Source organism: Carettochelys insculpta, chromosome 1, assembly GCF_033958435.1.
Source record: "Carettochelys insculpta isolate YL-2023 chromosome 1, ASM3395843v1, whole genome shotgun sequence".
NCBI lineage: Eukaryota > Metazoa > Chordata > Testudines > Carettochelyidae > Carettochelys > Carettochelys insculpta.
In genome coordinates, this window is record NC_134137.1 from 230718185 (window position 1) to 230745086 (window position 26902).

The 26902-nt window shown below is 43.5% G+C and overlaps 1 protein-coding gene across 2 annotated transcripts in view; it reads right to left on the reverse strand.

The window, feature by feature from the left end:
* Positions 1 to 26902, reverse strand: part of KPNA1 (karyopherin subunit alpha 1) — a 72456-nt gene that overhangs the window by 21925 nt on the left and 23629 nt on the right. For both annotated transcript variants that reach the window (XM_075001250.1, XM_075001239.1), the window contains exons 5-11: positions 22857 to 22951; positions 20081 to 20212; positions 13880 to 13968; positions 11052 to 11151; positions 3872 to 4035; positions 2106 to 2184; positions 822 to 947 (exon numbers count right to left, since the gene is read on the reverse strand). In XM_075001250.1, coding sequence (XP_074857351.1) covers positions 822 to 947; positions 2106 to 2184; positions 3872 to 4035; positions 11052 to 11151; positions 13880 to 13968; positions 20081 to 20212; positions 22857 to 22951 — 785 coding nt within the window. The remainder of the gene's footprint in view (positions 1 to 821; positions 948 to 2105; positions 2185 to 3871; positions 4036 to 11051; positions 11152 to 13879; positions 13969 to 20080; positions 20213 to 22856; positions 22952 to 26902) is intronic.

A 26902-nucleotide genomic window follows, 5' to 3' on the forward strand; every position in this document is an offset into this window, starting at 1 on the left:
ACCTGACCCTCCCATTGGTATATATGATGTGATTATATGGCAGGGAAGAGGGGTGCCTGTACCAGCGGAGCTATGTATATACCTTTGCCATCACAGGCTCTGTAGAGCAGCTATGGCCTTCAAATGACATTTGTTCCCACAATGCAGCACTGAAGACAGCATGATAGTAAAAGTTAATCAGGGAGGGGAAAATCCTCAGGTTTGAGGACCAGTGCCTTTCAATGTCTCAGTGAAAAGCATCTTTGATTTTAGCTGAATTGGATAAGCTAAAACGAGATACAGTGGTCATTGGTATACGTTTTGATGGAATATAGACCAGAAGAATTTAAGGAAGTATTTGACAGAGTGGACTTCCAGATAAAGTGGTAAAGTCAAGAAGTGTTTGTGTGTTTAACCAAAATTTGGCTGATTACCTTAAACTGATTACAGAAATTTGCTAAGGAGACTCAACGTTAGATCTTAAGGGGATAAAAGAGCACAGGGGCCTGGTGCTTAATTGTTTGCTGATCATTCGTTGTCCTCCCTACCCCCTCCATTGTATGTAGCAATGTTGTTTTCTTGCAAGTAATAACCTTTTACATTTTTCTGGCATAACTTTTTCCCCCCTACCCAGAGTCTGAATTTGACAAAAAAGTTTAAGATGTTTTAAGGTAGCACATTCTATAGCAGAGATGGCAGCTCGGATAAACCTTCCACAGCTACAGGGTGGTCATGAGCCTGCTTCTACTTATACATAAACTAAAAGTGCAACACCATATGATGGGCATTCCTCCTAGACTGAAGGACAAAGACCACAGAAGGAATATAGCTGGGTAGGTTACCTGGATCTGAGCTCTGTTTCCAGCTGTAATGTTGGATATTGTCCAACATGCCTCCTTTTTGATAGATTCCTTAGGGCTGCTCAGCAAGTGCAATAAACTCTGCAGAGCTGAGCAATTCAGAATTACCTGAAAAGGGAGGAGAGGGGGTGGAAAGGGGAAGAGAGAGAGAAAGACCTTAGACTGTGTCCAGAATAGACCGCCATTTGAAACACAGGTAACCACTAAAAGGAAAAGACCAGCACCCATCTTATGCAGCACTTTTTACCAGATGTTCCCAAGTGTTTCAGAAAAATAGCAGTTAATCCCTTTAAATAAATATTGTTGTCTTCATTTTATGGATAAGGAAGCTGATGCAGAGAAATAAGTGATTTAGTGCAGGGACCACATGATCAATATGTATTTCTTTGGCAGCTAAAATAATGTGAGGTCCCGGAGCCAAATGTGGCCCTAATGAACACAAAGGATTCTGGGTAAGTTTAAACCTCACTGTGAAAAGAAAACAACACTGCATTTCTTTGGCTCTCTAGTTTCATGCCTTGCAGTCACAGCGAATGAGCCTTGGTACCACATTATAGCTGATTCCTGGATTACAGCTGTGAACAGCAAGATCCTCCCCAGAATGCATTTCTGTGACTGAGTTATATACCAAAGAAGCTGGTAGTTGTAATGTTAACATAACCCTCAGATACTGGGTACGAACAATGCACCATAATAATCACAAAAATTATCCAACTCTCTCAATCACTAATGTTAAACTGAAGCAGAGTGTTTCTGATCTGAACCCAGTGTTATGGGACTGGCAAAGGTCCATCAAAATGATTTTTCTTGTACACAATAAACCATTTGTGAACTAATACACTTATTTTTGGGTTGGGAACCTGGGTTTCAGATTTGACATACATCACAAAGAAAAAGGAATTTCCTTCCTTCAGCCTAGAGCATGGAGGACATTAAGCCTCATCACAGAACCACCACAAAATCCAGGCCGTTTTTGTATGGAATAATCAGAGGGCGCTGCTGTTCAAGACTGACCAGCATCTGCATGCCTGCATGGGAACCCAGGGGTGGAATAACATGGTTAAGATGAACGCAATGAAGGAAGCTCGCAAGGAAGCTTGAAAAACACGCGTCGATGCAACAAGCATCACCAGTTCCCTTTCTGAGCTCCAAAAAATGATAGTTTCAATAAAAGGAAAATGTAGAGGCTTGTAACCATATAAATTACCCCTGCTAACTAAGGGAAAGGAAAATGGTATTACAAGACAGTACCAGGAGAAGTCATACCTGGGTCTGGATATCATCCCCGGTCACAATATTCCCGACTGCTCGTAAAGCAGGAGATACAACTTTGTAATCACTGTGCCTACAATTCAAAACAAAGACTTACATTAAGCATTCCTGTACTCTTTGTTAGCTCACACTGCCACCTAGCTAGCCCTAGCAGAATTTTCCTGCCAAGTTTGACTGAAATTACTGAGTTTGTTTTTGAGCTGGAGACAAGCTTGAAACTACAGGTTGAACCTCTCTAGTCTGGCACCCTCGGGACCTGACTGGCGCTTTATCAGAGAATTTGCTGTACCATGGGAGGTCAATATTGTCTAACATCATTACCAACACCTCCACAGCCTACTCAGCAATTAGAAGACATGTAGGAGCAAATCAGAGCTAAAGAACAGCACAGAACACTGAGAGCCGGAACTGGTGTCTTTAAATAAACTTTATGGCACCAGGGAAAACTTGGCCACGCCCATGATAAGTGGACATTTGGCTAACTAAAATCATGCTGGACCCCACACTTACCTACTCTTCTTCCTCCCTTTCAGAACATTCAGTGTGTCAAGAATTGCCTGATTTCCACCTGTTTTTCTACTCCTCCCCTCCTTCCAGCACTTTTGGAGTGCCATGAACCAACTCATTCCTGGTATTCAAGCTGGGGGGGGGGGTGGTGGGGAGCAGGGAATATGGGGTGCAAACCAGTCAATTCATGGTGCTCTGAAAGTGCTGGGAAGAAAAGGAAGGAGTAGGTAAGTGTGGGGCCCCAGTGAGCTTGAGGTACGGGCAGAAGCAGGTAGAGCGAGTGTGTACAGGCACCTGCAGCTCCAATGGGTCGCATGCAGCCTGTGGGCTGCAGGCTGCCCACCACTGGATTATAGCATTTCTACTTGTTTTGAAATATTCAGGGTCTCATGTGTTAAGGTATTTAATCTTATTCTTGAGGTCATGGCTCATGCACATGACTGATTTCAGTCCTGCGGGTCTCTGAGCTGAAGGAGAGCCAGTCATGGCCCACTCACTAAGCGTGATTGTCCACTGCTGGCCTAACTTCAGTATAAAATAAACTGCTGTAACAAAATTTAGTTTTATGGGTACCTTAAAAAGCTATTTTTCAAAATTGAGTTCTTTTTTAAAGTACTGCCCATAGTCTAGACAATAATTCAATACGAAATATTTAATATTTTTCCTAAAAATTCAGCATCAATCTGTAAACCTGAGTGCCTAATATCAGGTTCCTGAGTCCATATACAAGTACCAAAACAAAATAAAAAGTTAAAAATGTACAGAAGGGCTGATCACCCACAACTCCCATTAAAGCCACCATGAGCAACGGGGAATCTACATGTTCGAAATAATCAGTCCACTTTTATTTATGAGCCTGAAAATGATTTTAAAAGTCTAACTTCGGGTACCAGGGATTGAAAACGTTGATTCCAGTTTTTAAACACCGTTGTTCAGAATTTGATTTCAAAACCCAATCCCCCAGGCTCTCCCATGCCCCATTTTACTGTATGGGAAATGTAACAACCAAGTCTGAGAATTGACCTTGGTCTGTGGTCCTCAGGTTCACCCACTTACTACTGATGACTTCTCTCGCAGCCTTGGAGAAGATCAGGGATTGTACAAGAGGTGAACAAGCTCTCTTTAAATCAGGAAACTGACTTTTTAACCCTGCTGTTTAAGAAATTCTACCTAATGTAACTTGTAGGAAGGTGGACTGAGAAGATGTGAAGAGGTAACAGCGAGTAATACATTGTTCAAAGTGAAGTTCTTACATCAGCAGCTCCACTAGTCGTCTGCACACTCCTGCATCAATCACAGCTTGGATTTTATCATTAGGCCCATCAGACAAGTATGACAGGGCCCAGCAAGCATCAGCTAGTACATCTGTGTCATTGACAAAGAGCAACCAGGACAACACACTCAGACAGGGCGCAACCTACATTAAATAGAAAAAGTAGATGTATGAATAGTGGAACTCAAAGGGCCAAGAAAGCTGGGAAAATACCAGGTAATCCTGCTTTTGACTGTTGAGCAGTGGAATATTCAGGTATTCTTTCTGAAAAGCCGAGGGAACCTAAATCAATACTCCTGTGCCCAATCTACTAGGCGAAACAAGAGTGAATCCTGCTTCCACCTTAGAAGCACAAACACAATCAGAGATTCAGCAGTACATATCTCCCTGCACTCCCCACTTCTCCCCCAACCTGCATTATACACTCATAACTGGTGCTTTGCCTGATGTTTGACTTGAGTTTCAGGAGCTCAGAGCCGCAGACAGATTCCACAGAGTTGACTAACTGGCACCAGGGAGGCCCAGTTCTTTCAGGAGAACATGCAAACTGTATGGAAGAACTAACGGTCCGTCTGTAAAACTGAGCATTCATTCCACATACAAGGTCACCAGGACTGGTTTGGAAGCTGATTTTTTCCATAAAAATACGTTGCTCCAAAAAATACTAACCATTCAAAAACCCCATTTCTACAAGTTGCCTATGAGGTGGACCCAGAGGTCTCATTTTAGATCCTTGGGGAGAGCTGTCCACATATCACAAAAAACATCATTTCATCCAATGCTAATACATCCTCCCACCCCACCCCCAAACCAGTTAGCCTCAGCAGAGGGGGCAAAGAATTACTACATCATGACAAATGAACTCCCTCAAAGAGTTACTAGATCATGAAAAATGAACTCCCTCTCTTTCTAGAGGTGGTGTCCATGTTCAAGGTGAGACATACTGGCAAGGGCAGGACATGGGAGAAACATGCACTGCAGCTAACTATATGCTATGCCTGAGTCTACGAATCAAGAAAGAGAAGTTACTCACCGTAGTAACGATGGTTCTTCGAGATGTGTCCCCGTGGGTGCTCCACGATAGGTGTCGGGCTCGCCCCGGCGCCGCAGGTCGGATCTTTTCAGCAGTTTCTGCTGGACCGTGCATGCGCCGGTGCGCGCTGCTCCCTTGCGCGCTCCCAGCCGCATGCGCGATCCGGTCCCCGCCAGTTCCTTGACCAACCGCCTTGGATGCTCCTGAAAAATACTAAACAGAGATCCGAAGCGGGGAGGATGGGCGGGTGGTGGAGCACCCACGGGGACACAGCTCGAAGAACCATCGTTACTACGGTGAGTAACTTCTCTTTCTTCCTCGAGTGTCCCCGTGGGTGCTCCACGACAGGTGACTACCCAGCAGTAACCCAAGATAGGAGGTGGGTAATCGGATCATGTACAGCTTGTCCCCGAGAGGACCGCTGTCGAGAGACGGGTATCCTCTTGGAATACCCTGTGAAGGGCATAATGCTTGGCGAAGGTGTCATAGGATGACCAGGTCGCCGCTCTGCAAATGTCTTTTAGCGCAACGCCCTTGAAAAAGGCTGTTGATGCCGCCACCACCCTAGTGGAGTGAGCCCTGGGCGGGGCCAGTAAAGGAGTCTTTCTAAGTTCGTAGCACATTTTTATGCAGGATACGATGTGTTTTGAGATTCGCTGCGAAGAGAGACCTTCTCCTTTTGATTTGGGAGTGAGAGAGACTAGGAGTCTATCCGTTTTCTGGAAGGACTTAGTCCTGTCTATATAGAAAGCCAGCGCCCTCCTCACGTCCAGAAGGTGTAGGCGCGCCTCTTTGTTGGAGTTATGAGGCTTTGGATAAATGAGGGTAAAACTATAGGTTCGTTAATATGAAATTCTGAAGAAACTTTGGGAACAAAGGCTGGATGCAGCCGTAAGGTTACCGCCTCCTTGGAAATTACTGTGCAGGGTGGCGTTGCCATAAATGCCGCAAGCTCGCTCACCCTGCGAGCTGACGTGATTGCAAGAAGGAAGGTCGTCTTTATCTTAAGGAGACGGAGGGAAACCGTGGCTAAGGATTCAAACGGTGGTCCCGTTAGCGCCTTAAGCACCAGGTCCAAGCTCCACGAAGGTGGAAGCGGTTTCCGAGGGGGGTATATGTTTACCAGCCCTTTGAGGAACCTGGTAACCATGGGATGGGCAAACACCGTGTGCCCTTCCTCTTCATGTCTGAAAGCCGATATAGCGGCAAGGTGGACCTTCAACGAGGATAGGGAGAGTCCGCCTCTCTTGAGGTCCAGTAAATACTCTAGTATTACATGTATAGGCGCAGCAAAGGGGGCTAATTGCTTGGTAGAACACCATGCAGTGAATCGAATCCATTTTTGCTTATAGAGCTTCCTGGTGGAAGTCCTCCTGCTACTTTCTAGGACTTGTTGCACTCCCTCCGTACACGTGCTCTCTAGGGAGCTGAGCCATGGATTAACCATGCTTGCAGTCGCAGGCCTCGGGGGTGTGGATGCACTATGGACCCCTGGGCATGTGTGAGCAGATCCGGCGCCACTGGGAGGGGCATCGGTGGACGGTCCAACATGCGCAGGAGTAAAGGGAACCATTGCTGTCGATCCCACGTTGGGACTACTAGGATCATTCGGGCTCTCTCTCTCCTGGCTTTCTGCAAGACTTTGTGGATAAGCACTGTAGGAGTAAAGGCGTAGAGCAGGGGGCCCCTCCACGAGATCGCGAATGCGTCCCCCAGGGACCCCCGTCCCAGTCCTGCCCTGGAGCAGTATTGTGGGCACTTCTTGTTGTGTTGAGTGGCAAACAGGTCTATCTGGGGAAATCCCCATGCGTGAAAAATCGGTCGTAGCAGATCGGAACGGATCTGCCACTCGTGTGTGAGTGCAAAGCGCCTGCTCAGCTGGTCTGCCTTTGCATTGTGAGCACCTGGTAAATACGAGGCTTTCAAGGTTATATTGTTGGCGATGCACCAGTTCCACAATCAGACTGCTTCCGCACATAAGGCACGGGACCGAGCTCCTCCTTGCCGATTTATATAAAACATGGTGGAGATATTGTCTGTACTGATCCCGACTACTTGCCTTGTATATGGTCTCGAAAGTGTTTGCAGGCATTGAACACTGCTCTGAGCTCCAGTATATTTATGTGCAGTGACTGTTCCGTGGAGGACCACAGTCTTTGCATCACCTTTTCGCCCATGTGTGCTCCCCACCCTATGTGGGAGACGTCGGTAGTGAGAAAAACAGATATTTGTGGTTGGTGAAAGGGCACCCCTATTAGCATGTTCTTGGGGTTCACCCACCATTGCAGGGATCTGCGCACCTCTGTCGTGGGCGACACCACCCTGTGGACGGTGTGTGCTGCCGGTTTGTAGATGCTCGCCAGCCAGTGCTGCATGCTGCGCCTATGCAATCGGGCATTCTGTACCACAAATGTTGCTGCTGCCATGTGGCCCAGCAGCTGTAAGCACGTCAGAACCGGCACCGTAGGGCTGAAGGTGATGACTTGCACGAGGGAACCAATGGCGCGAAAGCGGGCATCCGGTAGATAAACCCTTGCTGTGATGGAATTTATACGTGCCCCTATGAACTCTATGTCCTGTGCGGGATCTATCTTTGATTTTGCCAGATTGATGACCAGGCCCAGCGAAGAGAATGTGTCTGCTGTGACGCGTATCATGCGAAGTACCTCCTCCTTCGAGGCCCCTTTCAGTAGGCAGTCTTTTTTTTTTTTTCCCCCCCCAGATATGGGAATATAAACACCCCCTGTCTGTGCAGGTAGGCTGACACTAGTGCCAACGTCTTGGTGAAGCCTCTGGGGGCCGAGGAGAGGCCGAACGGCAGAACCTTGTACTGAAAATGTTCTTTGCCTACCATAAACCGGAGAAAACGCCTGTGAGCCGGGTGAATAGTTATGTGGAAATACGCGTCTTGTAAGTCGATGGCTGCGAACCAATCTCCATCGTCCAGTGCCGTAAGCATAGAGGCGACCCTGATCATCCGAAAGCGTTGCTTGCGCAAGTACCGGTTGAGGCCTCGAAGATCTAGGATGGGCCTCCAGCCTCCTGTCTTTTTCTCTGTGAGGAAGTATCTTGAGTAGAACCCTTTCCCTCGGAGTTGCTCCGGCACCCTTTCCACTGCCCCTATAAGCATAAGATGGCCTACCTCCTGCTTGAGTCTCGCTTCGTGGGAGGCGTCCTTTAGGTGGGGTCTGGGTGGAGGTCGTGGCGGTGGGAGCGACTGGAAGGGAATCGCGTAACCCGTGGCTATGATCTCCAGCACCCATTTGTCTGTGGTGATCTTTTGCCACTGGTCGTAGGCGATGGTGGAACAGTAGCTTCGGATGACATTGCGCGATGGTAGTGATAGTGCAGCCCTCGATCTGTGTGTCAAACTTGTGGCCTTTGGCCCTGCTGAGAACGTCGCCTGGGAGTTCTGTACTGTTGGTGCTGTTGATGTCGCCCTTGCTTGTAGCCCCTGTGGTACTGGGGACGCTGTGGTTGATACTGCAAACAGCTTCTGCGTGTCAAAGGGGAGATCAACGATCTTCGCCTGCAGACCCCTCGGATTACCCGATGTCTGGAGCCAGGACTCCCTGCTCATGACCACTGCCGTAGCTGTTGAGCGTGCTGCCGTATCCGCTATGTCTAGGGCGATCTGAACTCCTGTCCTCGAGGCTGCATAGCCTTCCTGCACGATGGCCTTGAGCACTGGCTTCGTGTCCTCTGGAAGCGAGTCCATGAGGGAAGACAGCCTGGAGTAGTTGTCAAAATTATGGTTCGTTAGATGCGCTGCATAATTTGCCACTCTCAACAGTAGGGCAGAGGAGGAGTAGACCTTTCTGCCGAACAACTCTAGTTTCTTGGCATCTTGTCTGTTCCCCCTGTCTTGTACTGAGAAGTTTTCGACCTCTGTTGAGACGATTCCACCACCAGAGAATTTGGTTGCGGGTGGCTGAACAGGAACTCCATGCCCTTCGTCAGGACGAAGTACTTCTTATCCCCTCTCTTGTTTATAGGCGGAGTGGACGCAGGGGTCTGCCATATTGTGGTGGCGGACTCCATGATTGCTTCATCAGCGGAATAGCTATTTTGGAAGAGGCCGAAGGTCTCAGGTTTTTAAGGAGCTTATGGTGTTTCTCCAGCACCTCTGCTGTTTGGATGCCTTGCGTGTAGGCCACCCTTTTAAACAGCTCTTGGAACTGTTTGAGATTGTCCGGAGGATGGACGTCCCCTGGGGCCGTGACCTCGTCGGGGAAGATAGCGAGAAACCACTAGCGTAAGCCTCTCTGGACCCCTCTGGGTCCTGCTGATGGTGATACATCCTCTCGCTAGATACTTGCGAGGGAAAATCTCGGGGTTCCAGAATCAACTCCCCCTGAGATATCTGCGTTTCCGTCCCCGTCCGCGATTGCCCTCGGGGATATTGAAACGTCTGGGGGGATCTGTCCCTGGGAGTATGCCTATGGTGTCTATGCCCCGCGTGATAGGGGCGACCATGGCAACACGGGCACTGTTCCGGAGATGGAGACCTGGACCACTCTGGAGGCGCATACCCCCTGCGTCTGGGGGAGCGAGATCGTCTGGGTGATTGAGATAATGGAGAGACTGATTTGCGGCAGTACTCCAGGGGTTCAAAGCCCAGGAAGGGCGATAGTGGTCCGAGCCATGGTGATGCTGGCTGTAGGAACGGGGATGGGGGCTCAGGGTATACTGGAGGTGACCCCTGCCGCCCCGTTGGAGTCCGCAGCACAAGTGGAGGGCTTAGAGCGAGTAGCCCTGCAGCCCTGTCTGGAGAAGGGCTGCGGTGCCGGGTTTTCTGCGCTGCCTTTCCCCTCCCCTGTGGGGCTGGCTCCGCCCCTTTCCGCGTTGGGGATCTCAGCCCCGCTGTCTGCGCCGCGCTCGGCACGCTCCGCTGCTGTGCCGCACGGGTGGTCTCCCCAGGTGCCTGCAAGCCGCGTGCCTGTGAGCTCTGCACCGCCGGTTCCCCGGGGGTCAGTGCCGCTAGCTGCGGTGCTGCCAGTTCTGGCACTTGCCTGGCCACCACCCTGCCCGCGGTGCGGGGAGGCTGTTTGATTATCGGAGGCTCAGCCTCTGCCACGTGCATCTCCGCGCCGCCACCGCTCAGCTGTGACTGTGGCTGGGGGCTATGTGCTCCACCCGTCCTGCTCGCTGTGGCTGCCAGCAGGGATCGGGTTGGTGAAAGCTTCCTCCATTTTTGCGCTGATGGGGTTAGGAAAGCAGCTTTCCTTTTATGGGCCCCTGCGGGTCCCTGCTGCTGAGGCCGCTCCGGCGCATCTGGCTGGAGGGCCTTGTCAAAGAGCAGCATTTTCAGCCGCATCTCTCTGTCCTTCCTTGCTCTGGCTGTGAGCTTTGCGCAGAAGGAGCATTTCTGTGCCCATCGGAGGCCAGCATCGCTTTGCAGCATGACTCACACTTTTTGAATCCTGAAGAGGACATTGTGGTGAGTCTTTGAGTTGTTAATAGGGTACTTAGCACCTTCTCTGTGCCTGTTCCCCTCTCGGACTCAGCCTGCCGCGGCAGGAGGCCTAACGGCCTTACGTCCCCGGGCCCCCGCTGCTCCGCTCGCTACTAAGGCTGTAAAACTTTACTTTTTACTCTCTTTTCTTTTTTTTTTTTGAAAACAATAACAAGCTAACTTAAGCGAAAGACTGAAAAAGAAGCTCTAAACACTTTAAAAACATTAAATACGCTAACTCTGGCCGTAGCCTGAGCGGATTCCGTCTGCAGCCGATGGCGGTTAAAGAGGAACTGGCGGGGACCGGATCGCGCACGCGGCTGGGAGTGCGCAAGGGAGCAGCGCGCGCCGGCGCATGCGCGGTCCGGCAGAAACTGCTGAAAAGATCCGACCTGCGATGCCAGGGCGAGCCCAACACCTATCGTGGAGCACCCACGGGGACAGTCGAGGAAGAACTTTACTTCCCAAACTGGTAATCTATATACCATTCAACAGCATTAAGCACACTAAAAAACAAGCCTGATTTGTAAGAAGTCTGTTCAAACAGAAATCTGGAAAGTCCTAAACATTTCTACTACTTTGTACTAAACATCACAAGCCAAACACCTTCCTTATTCACGGACACCATTTCACTAGTTCTTAAATCTTTAATTTCTTTACCACATTTCTTACCTTTGCAAACTCGGGAGGAGGATTCTTCCCTCTGCAGAGATTTGACAGAGCCCACACAGCATTTCGGGTCATGGTGAGACGGTTCTGTTTTGAAAGTAATCTGAACATTAAAAACAAAACAGTCAAGGTCTTTACTTCTAAACTCAGTCCAAGAATAAAGCACGTTACAGTACTGTTATTTCAGGTGCATGGAGCATCCAAGGTGGCCCAAAGTCCAACTTAGCAAGCTTACATTAAACATTTGCCATTGGTGAAATAGAAAGCAATCAGACATGCTCCCCCATCTGCACAGCCACACCCTGGGGACTGTATCAGTCCACTATCATTTGTGATGTGCCAGAAATAATGTTTGACAAAGTAACTGCTTATTTTGTTACAGAACAGGATTTCCACGAAAATTATCAATTGACTTCTCAACTGACAATGACTTTAGGATCTTTTAGAAAAGAAATAGCAATTGTGTCAAGCAACCTGTTTTTCATGAACAGTTCTGATGGCCTAACAACAAGCAATCATAGCCTTTGTGAAAGGAAAAACTACTAGGCTCTTCAACTGGCTGAACAGTTTCATGAAAACAGATCTTTGCAAGAGCTTGAGCCAACTAACAAATTACACAAAGAATAGCAACTACAATTGAACAACTTCTTTGGCAAACAAGATCTTCAGGAAAGTGAAATGTTTTCATTTAACAAGCCATTGTGTGTCAGTTTCACATTTAATCCACCAGCATTATACACGTTAACTAAATCCTTGTGTGATTGTTACATGATGGAGGGACCATTGTGATCATCTAGTCTGATCTTCTGTGTAATGCAGACCTTGAAATTTCCCCCAAATAGTTTCTAAAGCAGATGTCTCAGTGAAAGAAACCAACAAGGCTACAACACTATCAGTAAGTTTTTAATCCATTTAAAGTGTAACATGTTAATTTTATATTGTTCTACATTTTTAATCAAAATGTAATGTGGCACCAAGTGAGAAGCCTTACAGAAGTTTAAGTCTTTTACATGAACACTACTAACCTTTGCCAACCATTTTTGCAATTTCATCATTTCTACTGCATTTGGAGTGCCTCCTCAAACCTCACTTGCCAAAAGGGTGGGTGCTGGGGCCAGAATCTCCATTAGGGCCAGTAAGACAGAACTGGTAGAGATGTTTCTGATGGCATCATGGGAAGGGCAACCCATGATGTTCCTGCTGCTGGAAAGGAGGCGTCACCATGCTGCAGTCCATGTTTTTGGGTATTCATACAGTCGCTATGAAACTGGCAACCCTTGTATTCCCATCTGAACGCTCCCATGGCAAGAACTCGAATCCCAGTTCCAATGGCAGTACTGTGGGAAGCATGTGAACCAAAAGGAGGACAAGCGAAAGCATTGCCTGATTGTCGCCAAGTCTGAGAAAGGAGATTTGAATGGCCTCGGTGCAGATGTCAGAGGAAAGCATGGACATCTTTGTTCCCCTAGGATTAACTTGTCATGCAGCGCTGGTGCTTTCTCTGACGGCACCAGCATTAACTGTATCTGTTCCATAAATGAAGCCAACACCCCAGCAGATGACTGGCCCAGAAACACTGGATCATTGTCTTAAGGGAGGCTAAAACTGATGACATGCGGGGTCAATAATGGTGGATCTGATACTGTGAGTGATTTCCCATCATACTTGTGTGCCTTGGAACGCTTTGCCTCTACGTAGCTAGAGTTTGCAGAAGACTCATCATCCCTCAGTTTGGAAGGAGACATAAGACCATGCTTACACACAGTCTTCCTTGCCTCCTCACCAGGCATGGACATGGGGTTCATATCGATCTCCAGAACTGGAGGCGCACTGCTGGGTTTCTCAGGCTGATGTATAGGGGGTTTCCCTGACCTGGGACTGAATGAGGCCTCATAGCAACATCCAAGAGGTGCTTCTTGACACAGAGAGCCTGGCCTTCTCAGATATGGCTTGGGAAGGACTAGCAGATACTGCAGCTGGATGAAATTTGGATGTGTTCCAAGAAGCAGAGGCAATGCTGGCACTTGTTAGTGACTGAGAATAAACACCGGCAGGAGGCGCAGGTCTTCAATCTTGGCGGTTTAGGCTTAATCTAGTACCCATGTGTGGGTGTATACTACCAAACACAAAGACTCCAGTGGTGCTCAGATGACGGCTGGAACTAAGGATCTTTATGCGAGAGCATTCAGTGCCATGACTCTTGGTGCCAAAATCCTCATTACTGGATGCAGTGCTGTTTTTGTGCTGAGAAGAGAGTCTGTGCTGACTTGGATTTCAGCACCATAGCACTAGTGTGGGACTCCACCGTAACACTTAGAAAGGGGTGAGTCATTCTGTTGAGTAGAGGCATTATGTGCTCTTTCTGGAGAAAAAGCTCCAACTGTCAGAAAATGCAGCAGTGTGTGTTAAGCAAAACACACTTGTGCTCAAGTCTCTGCATTGGCTGTTCACCAAATACACTTCAGTTCCAAATCTCATTTCTGTAACCCAGTGTAAGAAGAACTGCTGACCAATAAGCAAGACACAGGAGAACATCTACAGAAGCTGGACCTACACTCTGGTATGAAGATTGGTAAAAATAACTTTTTAAAAATAATTTTTTTTACTGAAATAAGATGTTTTTAAATACTTTTTTTTAAAAAAAAGTATATAGAATTAAACATGAAATTATGTCTACCGATATCTAGTCTTAAACCTACTACAAGTAACTGCGAAGTTACACATACGATATATAATTGCCTAGGTTGTCCCGTAATGTCTGGCCAGCATAGATCTCCAGTACTACTGTCAATATCTTAAGGAAAATGCAAGCTCTCTCAAAACAGACTTACTGCAATAGAGTGGGCAGGATGTTACAGTCCAGCACATAGTCTCTGCACATGGTACTGTCTCCAGCAATATTGCCAAGTGCCCACACTGCCTGTGAAGAAAGAACAAACAAAATACCTGCTTTTATTTTGTGACTCAAGCAAAGTTTTCCTTTATAGCGTGTGTCAGAATAAGAGACATACTGTGCAAAGGCTGACGTCCTAGATAACTTATAGGAGGCAAATATATTCCACTTGTGAAGTATGGATATAGCCAGGCTCAAAAACTGGCTCTTCTAGAAATACCAAGAAAATGATGTTCTCACTAACAAGGGCCAGAGCAATATTAGCATTTCCTAAAAGTAACAGAGAACGTGCAAGCTCTACACTGGGGTGAGCAAAGTGGAGGATGGGCCCCCTCAGCGGCATGAAATTTTGTAAGGGGGGCACAGCACAATTGGCTGCTAGGGTTCACGCTCATCCATCTCACTAAAAATGTTGAAATATTTTACTGTTTTTATGTATTTGTATTTATATTTGCATACCAATTAATAACATTTTACATTCTACATATTTTCTTACACATGCCAAAAAGTTTTTTTTTCATACGAACATAACCAAAATATTCACTGGTGTTGATTGCATTAGACAGGTTGGGGGGGTCCTGCTAACTGCAGGGACAAAAAGGAGGGCCCTCAACATAAAACGTTTGCTCACCCGGATAGACATGACCGTATTGGGAACAATGGGGAAAAAAACCTCAAGAAACATATAGCTCCCTTGGCAAATACTTTTGTAAAGGGAACCAAGGGAAGTAGAACGAAAATATTGTCTACAATGGACATATATGGTAGGAAAAATAAGGACAGACTGTCCAGCAAGCTCTTGGAATGTACTGGGGACACCTTTGTTTCAGCAGGTGGAGGATGCAATTATGGGGTGTCTACTTTAGACTGGATTCTGACTAATGGGGAGCAAAGCTGCTGAGAATCCAAAAGGTGGAAAGCAACTTGGGTGAAAGTGACAATGAATTAGAGTTCATGTTTCTAAGGAAATGCAGAAGTGAGAGCAGGAAAGTAAAGAGACCTAAAATATCCCAGACTTCAATAAGCTCAAGGAACTCATAATTATGGTTCCAATGAAGGAAATCTTCAGGAACTGGGAGTTCAGAAGAGCTGGCAATGTCTAAAAATATTAAGGCATAACAGCAGGCTACCTTGGTCTCTTGCTACTCTTCTAATCTATTCTCCAGATCAATATGGCTGCATAAGGTATTATTTAAAAAAACAGAAAATCAAAAAGGAATCACACAAAAAGTGAAAACAAGCAAACTGCAAAGGATGAGTATAAAAGAAGAGCCAAAGATAGAAGCACAAAATGAATTACTACTAGCATGGGATATAAAACATAGTAAGAATAGGTTCTGCACACACATGAGAAGTAGGAACAAGGTAAGAAAATGTAGGTCTACTCGTAAGAGTAGGAGGACAAATAATTGATGACACACAGAAGGCTGAAACGTTCCTTTTACACATTATCTTAAAAAGTTAATTGAGACCAGATGCTTAAAAACAACATTAAAAACAGGGAAATAACAGAAGAATACTTCGATGCTAGATGTACTAAAGTCAGCAGGAGCTGATGAAATTCACCCTAGTACTTAAATTAACCAAAATCTCTGAATCATTAGAGATTAGCTTTCAAAGTCACAGGGAATGGGTGAGATACCAGAGGATTAGAGAAAGGAGAACATAACATCTATAACAGAAAAAAGGGGGACAGCGGGACCTGAGGAATTATAGTTATCGCTCAGTCTAACTTGATACCTGCAAGATACTTGAACAAATTTGTTCAGTATGGAGTAATAGCCAACACAGATTTGTCAAGAAGAAATCATACTCAACTAATCTAATCTCTTTCAACAGGGTAACCATCCTAGTGGATGTGGGGAGGAGGACCCAGACAGGACATATCTGGAATTCAATGAGTCTTTTGAAACTGACCCATAGGACATCTTAATAAGCAAACTAGGAAATATGATCCAGACAAAATGAGAAAAAGGCTGAAGCACAATTTGTTGAAAGGCCATGCTCAAACAGAGTTATCGATGTTAATTGTTAAGAAAGGCAGAGGTATCAAGTGAGGTGCCACACAGGTTCGTTCTAAGTCCAGTACTATTCAATATTTTTATTCATGATTTGGATAATGAAGCATAGAGTATACCTATAAAATTTGCAAATACCCACATTAGAAGGACTTGCAAGCACTCTGAAAAACTGCATTAAAATTCAACATGATGCTGATAAATTGGAGTAGTAGTCTGAAATTAATAAAGTGAAATTCAATAAGAGAACTGAAAGCACTGCACTTAGTCAAATGCACAAACACACTGGGAAATGACTGGCTAGGTAATCATACTGAAGAGAAGGAGCTGAGTTATAGTTTATCATGGAGGGTGTGTCTACACGGGCACAAATCTTCGAAATAGCCATGCTAATGGCCATTTTGAAGATTACTAATGAGGCGCTGAATTGAATATTCAGCACCTCATTAGCATTCAGACACTTCCAACCGCAGCGCTTCAAAAGCCCCACTTTCAAAAGCACATGGCTACATGGGGGTCCTTTTCGAAAGGACCCCGCACCTTTCGAAATCTCCTTATCCCGATCCCTGATCGGAATAAGGCGATTTCGAAAGGGGTGGGTCCTTTCGCAAAGGACCCCCGTGTAGCCACTCCGAGCCACGGGCTTTCGAAGTGCCGCAGCCAGAAGCGTCCTAATGCTAATGAGGTGCTGAATATTCAATTCAGTGCCTCATTAGTAATCTTTGAAATATGGCTATTTTGAAGATTTGTGCCCATGTAGACACAGCAGACTGAATGTATCTGAACAGGATAAAACTGAGGAGAAAAAGGTGAATGTCATTCTAGACTGTACTAACAAGAAACCTGAAAGTAAAACAAAGGGGAGTAAGTGTTCTGTTCTAATCAGCACTAACGAAGCCTCAGCTAGAGTACAGCACCCCCCAGCTCTGAATACCACACTTTAAGAAAAATGTGAACTAATTAGAGACAGTCCAGAAGAACTGGAAATGGTCACTTACAAACAAATTTGATCTAGTTGGTATCACTGAAGCCTGGTAGGAGGATTCACACAATTAGCATCTTATTTAGGAAGGACTGAGGGAACAAAAGGGCCTTTTGTGACTTGTTACCAAATCACTGACAACTCAGAAGATCTTCAATGTTTTTAAATTAATGATTTAAGAGATAAAGTGAAAGATGGTATGCCAGTAGGCGTTACCTACACACCACCAAATCATATCAGACAACATGGTGACCTGCTGCTATATAACATGTAGGGAAAACTCAGTATTATCCAGCAGGGACTTCAGTTGAAGTGACAGATCATGGAGATCTCATGCTCTGAGTATGGAAGAGTCCCTGGAATTTCTAAACATTACCAATGAGTTTTATAACTCAAGAAGTATTGCATACAGCAAAGAGATGTTATACTGACAGAAAGAAGAATTCACTGCGGAACCGAAAAATAGTGATGCAGGTTGAACTTCTTTAGTCTGGCGTACTCTCTGACAACATCCGTAATATGGCATGATTGTAGTTAGCTGGATGACACCTTAACATGGGTGTGGACAAGTTTCCTGTGGTCCCATAAAGATTGTTTCAGTCACCAGTCCTGGCTCTCAGTGTTCTGTGCTGTTATTTAGCTCTAATTTATCCCTAAATGTCTTCTAAGAGCCCAGTAAGGAGTGGAAGTGTTGGTAATATGCTAGACAATATTGACCTCTCATGGTCCACCAAATTCTCTCATTCTGCACTGGTCAGATCCCAAGGGAGCCAGACTGGAGAGGTTCAACCTGTAGTAGTGCAAGTGACCATCACCTGACCATATTTGTTATGTGAAAGGAGAATGACGTCCAAACCAGTACAATAATGTGTACTTAGTACTTTAAAAAAGGTCAATTTTACCAACCTAGAAACTATTTGGCCAAATGAGATGGGAGAAAGAATTGAAACAGGAAAAAAAAGGAATGATAATTGGCAACTGTTTAAGAGCATTTTACCAGATGTACCAAAAGCCAATCTCAAAAATTAAGAAGGCCAGACGGGTTTAAAAACAAACAAACAAACCAAACCTGACCTAATGGAAGCAACAGCAGCTTTTATAATAAAAGCAAGTGGAAAATAGAAGAAGTTGACAGCAACAAACATAAAACAGAGGCTAGAAATTGTGGAGAGTGGTAATTGATGCAAAAGGACACTGAGAAAATATGCCAGCAGGGTTAAGGACAGTACGACATTTAAATATACTGGATTAATAGATTTTAAGATGAGTAGGAACTATTGTGGTCATATGGAATGGTCTCCGGCAGAACACTGGCCATAGAATAGCCACAAAATAATTCCTCTTTATACTAGGTGCATATATTTTAGAAAAAATATCCAATCTTCATTTAAAAAAAATTGTCAGCACAGACAAATCCATGGGAACCCTTAAATTATTCCAATGGTGAACTACCTTCATTGTAGAACAAAAGGAAATTCAGCAATGGTACTGGTCTATTACTAAATGGAAACAGTAGAACTGCCAGTAGTAATGCAGAAAAGGCGAATTTTTGCTGAATAATTCAGCTGGTAATAGACTTCTAGCCTGATTTTTTTTAAGCAAAAACAGCTCAAGTCTGGCAAAACTAAGCAACTGGAAACAGGGTCTTCTCATGGAAAATGTTAGGCAACCTTAAATGTCTGCAGTACTAGCAGCACCATATATAATAAGAAGAGATCAATTACACAAAGTGATCTGTATCCCTTGTCAAAATGTGGTCTTTTAAAAATGCGTTTTAACGCAGCCAAATGCAGAGTCATTCATCTCAGAACACAGAAAGTAGGTCACACTTACAGAATGGAAAATCGTCACTCTAAAGAACAAGGTTCCCAGTGAGCCACTGTTGCTAAAGGTCTTAATATAATTATTTGATAAAGTAAGCAGAGGAATATCAAGTATACAGAGGTGATGCCACCTCCCTTCTTACACTGCATTGGTGAAAGACGTTTACTGCAACTGTATCCAGGTCTTGTGACCTCAAATCACAAAGAATGTTGAAAAATTAGAACAGAGGCAAATTATTTGAGTTTAGGAAAACATACCCTACAGTGAAAGAGTTAGGAAAGTTTTATCTATATAGCTTATACAAGAGAGAGGGTTAAGAGGTTACCTGATCCGTGTCTATAAGAAGCAACATGAGAAGACAAGAGGCTCTTTAATTGAGCAGTCAAAGAAACAATATCCAGTGTCTGGAAGCTGACATTTGATAAATTCAGATTAGAAATAAGGTGCATTTTTTTTTTAAATAGAGTATCGCAGACCCCGACTTATGCAGAAACTGACCGGCAGTCGTCTGTCCACCTGGCTTCCCCCAGCAGACAGCCACAGGTTGCGCTTAACTCGTCTTAATGCAAGGTAAGCACAACTGGAAATCCTGCATATCAGGGGTTTACTGTAATTAACCATTGGCACACCCTATCAAGGGATGCGGTGGATTTGCCATGACCTGATGTCTTCAGATCAAGATTGGATGTCCCTCTAAAATATATGGTCTAGCTCAAATACAAGGTGGGGGCTTGAGGCAGAAAATACTGAGTGAAATTTTTGCCCGATGTTATTACACAAAGTTAAACTAGATTATCATAACAGCCACTGATAGCCTTAAAATACATTAATCTGCAGAATATTTATCATGCACAGACCAAAGATTGAGTGCTGTATTATTTCACTTTAGTCTTATCCTAAGATGTAAGGGATACACCACAAACACACTTTAATATTACTCATTCTTTTCTGTTGAAGAAAGCAAGCTAGAATTCTCATTCATGCTTTATGTACAGGAGAAACACAATGATCAGTATTGTACATTACTGAAGTATTTATTTAAATACAAACAAAGCAATACAACCTCCTTGTAAGGTGCTGACGTTGACCACAGGAAATTACTGTGCAACATAACATCTTGAAAAAGCAAGACAGGAGGAAAGGGGCAGTTACAAATGCATACATTAGCAAGTTACCATGTCTATCACAAATAGAAACAATTATAACAAACTGTCCTCCCAATTCATTTCTCCCTCCAGAAGCACTGGATTCTCTTACTAGATACCGCCTGAGCTCTTGTCTGGAAAGAATCAAAGAAATTTATCTTGATTTTTACCTGCTCCTGTACATCTTCAAACTCTGAGCTGAGAAGCTCTATGAAGATAGGAACAGCTCCTGCTTGAATCACAATCCGTGTCTGAAGGGAATTTCCCGAGGCAATATTTGTCAGCACCCATGCAGCTTCAAACTAGAAAATGAAATACAGAGGTGACATTCACTAGCATCATTCAATAGCATACATAAGTAGCAAAAGTTTAAACACCTATAAAAAGAAAGCATTTCTGAAAATGATGGTGTAAATAAATGATTTAACTGGAGGGTAAATTTACAAACATTTTCAAGAAAAGGAATGTACATTTAAAGATATCAATATGGGAGATGACTTAGAGAAACTATCAGATTTTCCATAACATCTCAGCCACCATTTATCTTTGTTACGAAGTTCCACAGAAGCTTTCACTTTGTTGCATTCCCTTTGGTCTTTGCAAGAATGGACTCCACTATGAGTTTTCCCAACAGGTGTACTTCTGAGTCTCTCAGGTCTCCTGTAGTCTCCCTATCCGATGCATTGCTCCACTGTCTATCCGAACACGCACTCAAAACCAGTCTACTTGACACATGGAGGAAAGGGGTGTCATTTTAGAATCCATTCGGAATGAAGATTAAGATTTTCCTATCCTCTTTACATGATGTTGCCTTCTAATTATGATCTGATGATATTCTACAATAACGAATATAATATTTCTTTAGTTATCCCTGCATTCTGTATCACCATTAGAATTTTAGTGTATGATTATTTAAATACACATGCACACACAGTTTTAGTGTGATCCTGAGTTACCACCACAATTATCTAAGAGAAAAGAAATTCTGTATCTTTCGCCTGCACATACTATTTTTTATTGGCCTGCTTACATGTTGGCCGGACAGATGCCAGGGTCCACCTTTTGAGCTTTGCAAGGTCCCAGAGAGCTTTGATAACTAGGAGAGCTGCTTGGAACAATGCAGAGGAGTGTAGAATGTCCAATAAGTTTATGATGTGATTGAGTCACCTCTTGTAATGGCACTTATAATACATCTGCCACACTGTGAGCTAGCTCCTGGAAAAAGCTTAAAGTCATCTGCCAGTAAACAGAACAGGAGACATCACCTCCTCTTCTGCAGTATGTCACCTTCAGCTACACTATTTGGCTGTGTATACAGTAGCTCCCTACTTCGAAGGGAGCATGGTAAGGAGGGTGTTGGGAGATTATTAATGAAGTGCTGTGGTGCATATGCAGCACTTCATTAAGCAAATTCTCCCCTGTGGCAACTTCAAAGTGCCAGCTTGCACATAGCCACGGCTCACCTGCCAGTACTTCGAAGTTGCCAAAGCACTTTGAGTCCCTTTACTCCTCAATATTTTGTAAAGGGACTTTGAAGTTGCCCAGGCACTTTGAAGTACTGGCGGGTGAGCCGCGGCTACGTGCAAGCTGGCACTTTGAAGTTTAATGCTTTCAAGTTGCCACGGGAGAGAATTAGCTTAATGGAGTGCTGCATACACACCACAGCACTTCATTAATAATCTCCCTATTTACCATGCTCCCTTCGAAGTAGGGAGCTAGTGTAGACAAGCGCTTTGTGGGCTATAAGTAGAACAATGGTGCAGGCAAGTTTAAACAAGGCCCGAGAGTGGAACATCCATAGGGATACTATGCTCAAAACCGTAGTATTTCCCCTGAGAGTAGAGGCCACCTAGCGCAAAAGTACTGTGTGAAGAGATTTGAACATATCACACCCTTCTATTGCACAGGAAGGGAACCCTGGCCTGTACAGAACTTCATATGCACTATTTAACCTGCACCCGTTAGTTTATGAATTTTGGAAGAACATTTATTCTCTCATGTATTTTATTAAACTAAACTGCAAATAATCAGTATACGTTTGGTATGGTTAGGCCATATTTTCTTCCTTTCCCTCTGTATTTTCTACTAACCAGGAAAAAAAAATCCAGCTGCAATGAACTGGAGTGAGATGGATTCCCAGTGGATAGGCTTTTGACAATATTAACTTTCCAAAACCAACTCAAGTTTCACATTTGCTACCTTTATCACCATGAGAGTCATCTGTAGTCAGATCTAAATACTTAATTCTGGATTAGCATAAAAACCAGTTACTAACCTGCTCATTTAACGTGTTCTTTGACATGTGTTGCACACATCCATTGTACTTCAGGTGTGCACAGTGCACCAGAGATGGAGATTTTTTCCCATCAATGACACTTGTCAAGGTGGCCCATGCACCCTCTGCTGCCTTATGCTGCTACACAACTGCTTATAGGAAATGGTAAGAAGGAACTCAGAAGGACTTACAGTGGCTCTGCACTGTAGATGATTGTGCAGAAACAAAAGGCAGTAGGGGTTACCTGTACCACCTTGGCAGGTCATGCCAAAGGAAAAATCTCCAACTCTTGTGTACCAGACATTCACCTTCCTTAAGTGGAATAGTCATGTGCAATTACCCAAAGGAGAAGGAAGACCCTGTGGGACAGTTCACTGGTATTTCACCTTTCCAGGCCTGCATTCAAACCCTGCTTCTCAAACAGCAAAAAGTCAGAGCAATGGTCCCATTCTAGCCACCATACTATAACCTGTCATATTCAGCCTCTTCTCAGAGACCTCAAACTAGCATCACAGGAATCCTTTTGAGTTAATATTTTGTTTCTATTGTCATAGCCTGGGAGGAAAGTAGTAGCTTGCTTAATGCTGCTATTTAGCAATTACCCATCCCAACATTAATTTTCATCATCGTCAACTCCATTAATAAAATAAAGGGAAAGAAATATTGTGCACCTGTAATGTACAATTTTCTTTTCGTTTGAGGAATTCCACAAACCTGGCCACCACTCCTGGCGTGCTGATCACTTCATCTATTGGAGGATTAGGCTCTGTTTAAAACAGAATGTAAAATTAGATACAAGAATCTCTTTTTTGCATGGACATTCTCAAGTGACTACATCAAAATCCCATTATGATAATTTTGCTCTTTGTCAAACAAAATTACTTTTGACACCAACGTTACTTTGCCCATTTCAAGGGCCAGGATTTATATCTGCAATAGAAAGTGGACTCTACCACCATGATTTCAGGAAGTGTGGAGGAGAGAGGACATGCATGAAAAGACACCAATTCAGAAAACCAACCGATCATTTATGAAAAAGAAAAACTACTGTTCATTAACAAGAGTTTGACGATACCACCTCTGAAAATTTATACTTTAACATGTGGAACAGCTGGATGTTTGTACTACATAAGCATCACCTAGATCCAAGGTTTGTTTGCTGCTGTAAGAACAAAAGAGCCCAAATCACCTCCTCTTCATTTAATAGTATAGGCCACAAGGGAGCTTTGTAACAACCAAAGCCTGACTTCCTGAATAATATAGGCCCTAAAGCATTCCACAGGAATTTCTGCAGCATGCCCATAACTTCTTCTTGCCATTTAATTTATCTTTTAGAAAATATCTGTTTTTTTTTTATTTAAAGACTTCAAGTGACAAAGCATCCACCACACCCATAAGAAACTTGTTCCAATGGCTGATTACCCTCATTTGACATTTGGCATCATATTTCTCGACTAAACTTCTCTTGCTTTAGTTTTCAACCATTGGATCTCATTCATCAAGTAGAAAATGCATCAAGAGCCATCTACAATCAGAAATCTCTTTTCCAAGAATCACTATGAGCCCACAGTCAAGTTGCTCTCTCAGGTAAACAAAAATAGGCTGAGTTTTTTAAGGCTGACAATCCAGATCTCAAAGCATTCTTGTAGCACCTTCTGAATCTTTTCCAAGCTTTCAACATCCATTGTGAAAGTGCTGACATCAGAGGTGAACAAACTATTCTACAGCAAAAGTCTAACACCAGATATAGAGATAATGCCACTCCCCTACTCCTACTTGACATTCCACTGCTTATATATCCAAGAATCGAGTCTGCCCGCATAGATACAGAATCATAGCAGTAGCTCATGTTCAACTGGTTATTTTCCACTGATCCCAAGTCTTTAAGTGTCACTGAATTCCAGGGTACCATCTCCCATCTGCTAAATGTGACCTACATTCTTTGTTCCTAGATTCTTTTGGTAGTTCTTAAATTCATGTTGTTCAAATGAGCCCACTTTACCAAGCGGTCCTAATTGGTTTGTAGAACTAACCTCTATCATTTATCATTCCACCAGTTTTTGTCATTTGACCAGCACAATTTTATTTTCTTCCACGTTATTAATAATGATATTAAATGGCACTGAACAACAAGCACCCCTCTAGAAACAGCCACATAAGATAATTATTCCCCATCTACAGACGCATTGACATCTATTTAATGACTTTTTATTCTATTTAATACCAGCTAAACTGATCTTCAATACTTTTTTAAAATTAGAATGTTATATGGGACAATGTCAAATGCCACACCAAAAGGTATGTATGTTATGTCAATTCCTTTTATCAACCATATTTATAATCTCATTCAAAAAGTTTACTTGATAAAACCCTTTTTCCATCATCATCATCATAATAATAAAGTTTTAATTATGTTACCATACCCTCTGATATAGACTGCACTCAAGGCATTCCCAATCAACATTTCTATCCTTATTATGCCCCACATCATAGTTAAAGATAATTGTTTTCACCATTTTGAAATATTATACAATGTTAACTCTTTCAAGACTTCCAGAACTTTCCCAGTATTCCAAAATTTATTTAATAAACACTAACAATAGAGTGAAATTCTCAGCCATTTTTAAATATTCTTTGCTTCATATTACCCACGTCTGTTGAATCAGAGATGTTTAATGTTAGCAGTTGCTGTTCAGCATCCTCCGTAGTTACTGATGGACTAGAAAGTATTTTCTTATTCCAAGATATGAATACATCAGCTTGTTTCTCTCCAAATGCAGAATAATAAATTTCAATAAATACTTTTGCCTTTTCTGTGTCACTATCGGCAATACCCACCTACTAGAAGATTCAAAATAGGATTCTAAAGAATGTGGTTTCTCTGGCCCTGCAAAGGCAATAGCCATCAGCCCCGATCTAAGTAATCGTACTCCATGTCCTATAATAATCATGTCATTCCCCTCTCTGAGAGTCTAATTAAAAGACTAAGACCCAAGGAGGAGCAATGAACATTTCAGGACCACTCTCTCAAAACAGCTAATGTCAAATCAAAGAATAAACCTCTGACTTTGATCCAGCATATATTCTGGCTAGAGAAGAATGCAGAAAAGTGTTGGCAGACAGGACAATTCAGGGATGATGATCATCTATTATTCTAACCCCTGAGGGAAGAACTAGAGCCATCTCACTAAGATCTATAGCCAGAACCAACAAGGCAGCACATGCCAAAGCCTCTATGTGGAAAAAAATGCAACAAAGACAAGGGTACATACTATGCTGAACATCAACAGAACTATAATCAAAGCAACCCTTTCACTCCAGGTGCCAAGCTCAGACTTTCCAAACAGTTGCTCAACATCCCCAAAACCAGAGCTGTCCACTGTCTCTACCAGTGACTGCTACCTAGTTACTGAAGAAATATACAAAGTGACATTATCATGGATTATGATTATAATATTTAGCGGAGTAGAGTGATCTTTATTCTCCCAGACTAAGGCACAACAAAAATCAATGGTTATATTTTAAAGCTTGGCAAATTTAAATTGGAAACCATTTACAATTCTCCATTTGAAATATTTTAATCAAGAGCATCTTTCTAAAAGACAAGCTTTAGTCCACAGAGAAAGCCGTGCTAGTCGATATACTATCAAAACAAAAAAGCAGTCAAGCAGCACTTTAAAGACTAACAAAATAATTTATTAGGTGGTGAGCTTTCGTGGGACAGACCATAGCTATAGTCTGAAGAAGTGGGTCTGTCCCAAGACAGCTCACCACCTAATAAATTATTTTGTTAGTCTTTAAAGTGCTGCTTGACTGCTTTTTTGTTTTGAAGCTTTAGTTCAATCAGACATTGAGTTTAACACTGAAATTACAAAGTAAAATTCTATAGCCTATGTTATACAACAGATTATCACAAATGTTCCTTCTTGTCCTAAAAACCTGATTCGGCATACTCATCCGTCCCCCATGACCATCCTAGCTAAGGTCCTCCAAACATAACGAATATGGTGACTAAATGTGGCCATTTCACTTTTTATCTTGCCTCTTCAACTTCTTCTATTTCTTTGTTTTATTCACTTGTTCGCTACCCTGGATTATAAATTCTTTGGGTCTGGGATTCTTGTATCGCATGTGCCTAGCCTAACGAAACCCTGATCAGAGCTTCTAGGTGCTACCACAATATAAACCAATGACTTACCCTCACAGAGCCCTGCCAAGTAGAAAAATATCCCTATTTTACAGATGGGAACCCAAGACGCAGATTGAGGGATGCACACACAAATTATACAAGAAAGCCTATGGCACCTGTACAAGTTGAATTATAAGGCTATCCATTGGTAACAATACTCTCTATTCCTTTGCTTCAGTCCATGTACCAGAAGCCCCACTGCATGAGAAACCCATGAAAAGCAGTATAAAGGAATACTTTAAACTGACCATCTCTTTCTTCTGGATGAAAAGATAAAGCTAATACAGGTGGATTTCTGCCTCAAGAGGTGACCTGTTCCCAAGTGCTGAAGGCATACCAGTTGGTCACCAACAACATTTTAGCCTTATAAGAAGCACAAAATTTTAAAGCCCAACTTGCTGTGGGATTCTGCAGTCCCAGAGGTGGGAAGCCATCCAGTTGGAGATAAGAAGCTGACTGTGACCTTGATGAGGGCTAGTGTCCCAGAAGCACGCAACACTGATTACAGCGAAGAGCTATATCAGTAAT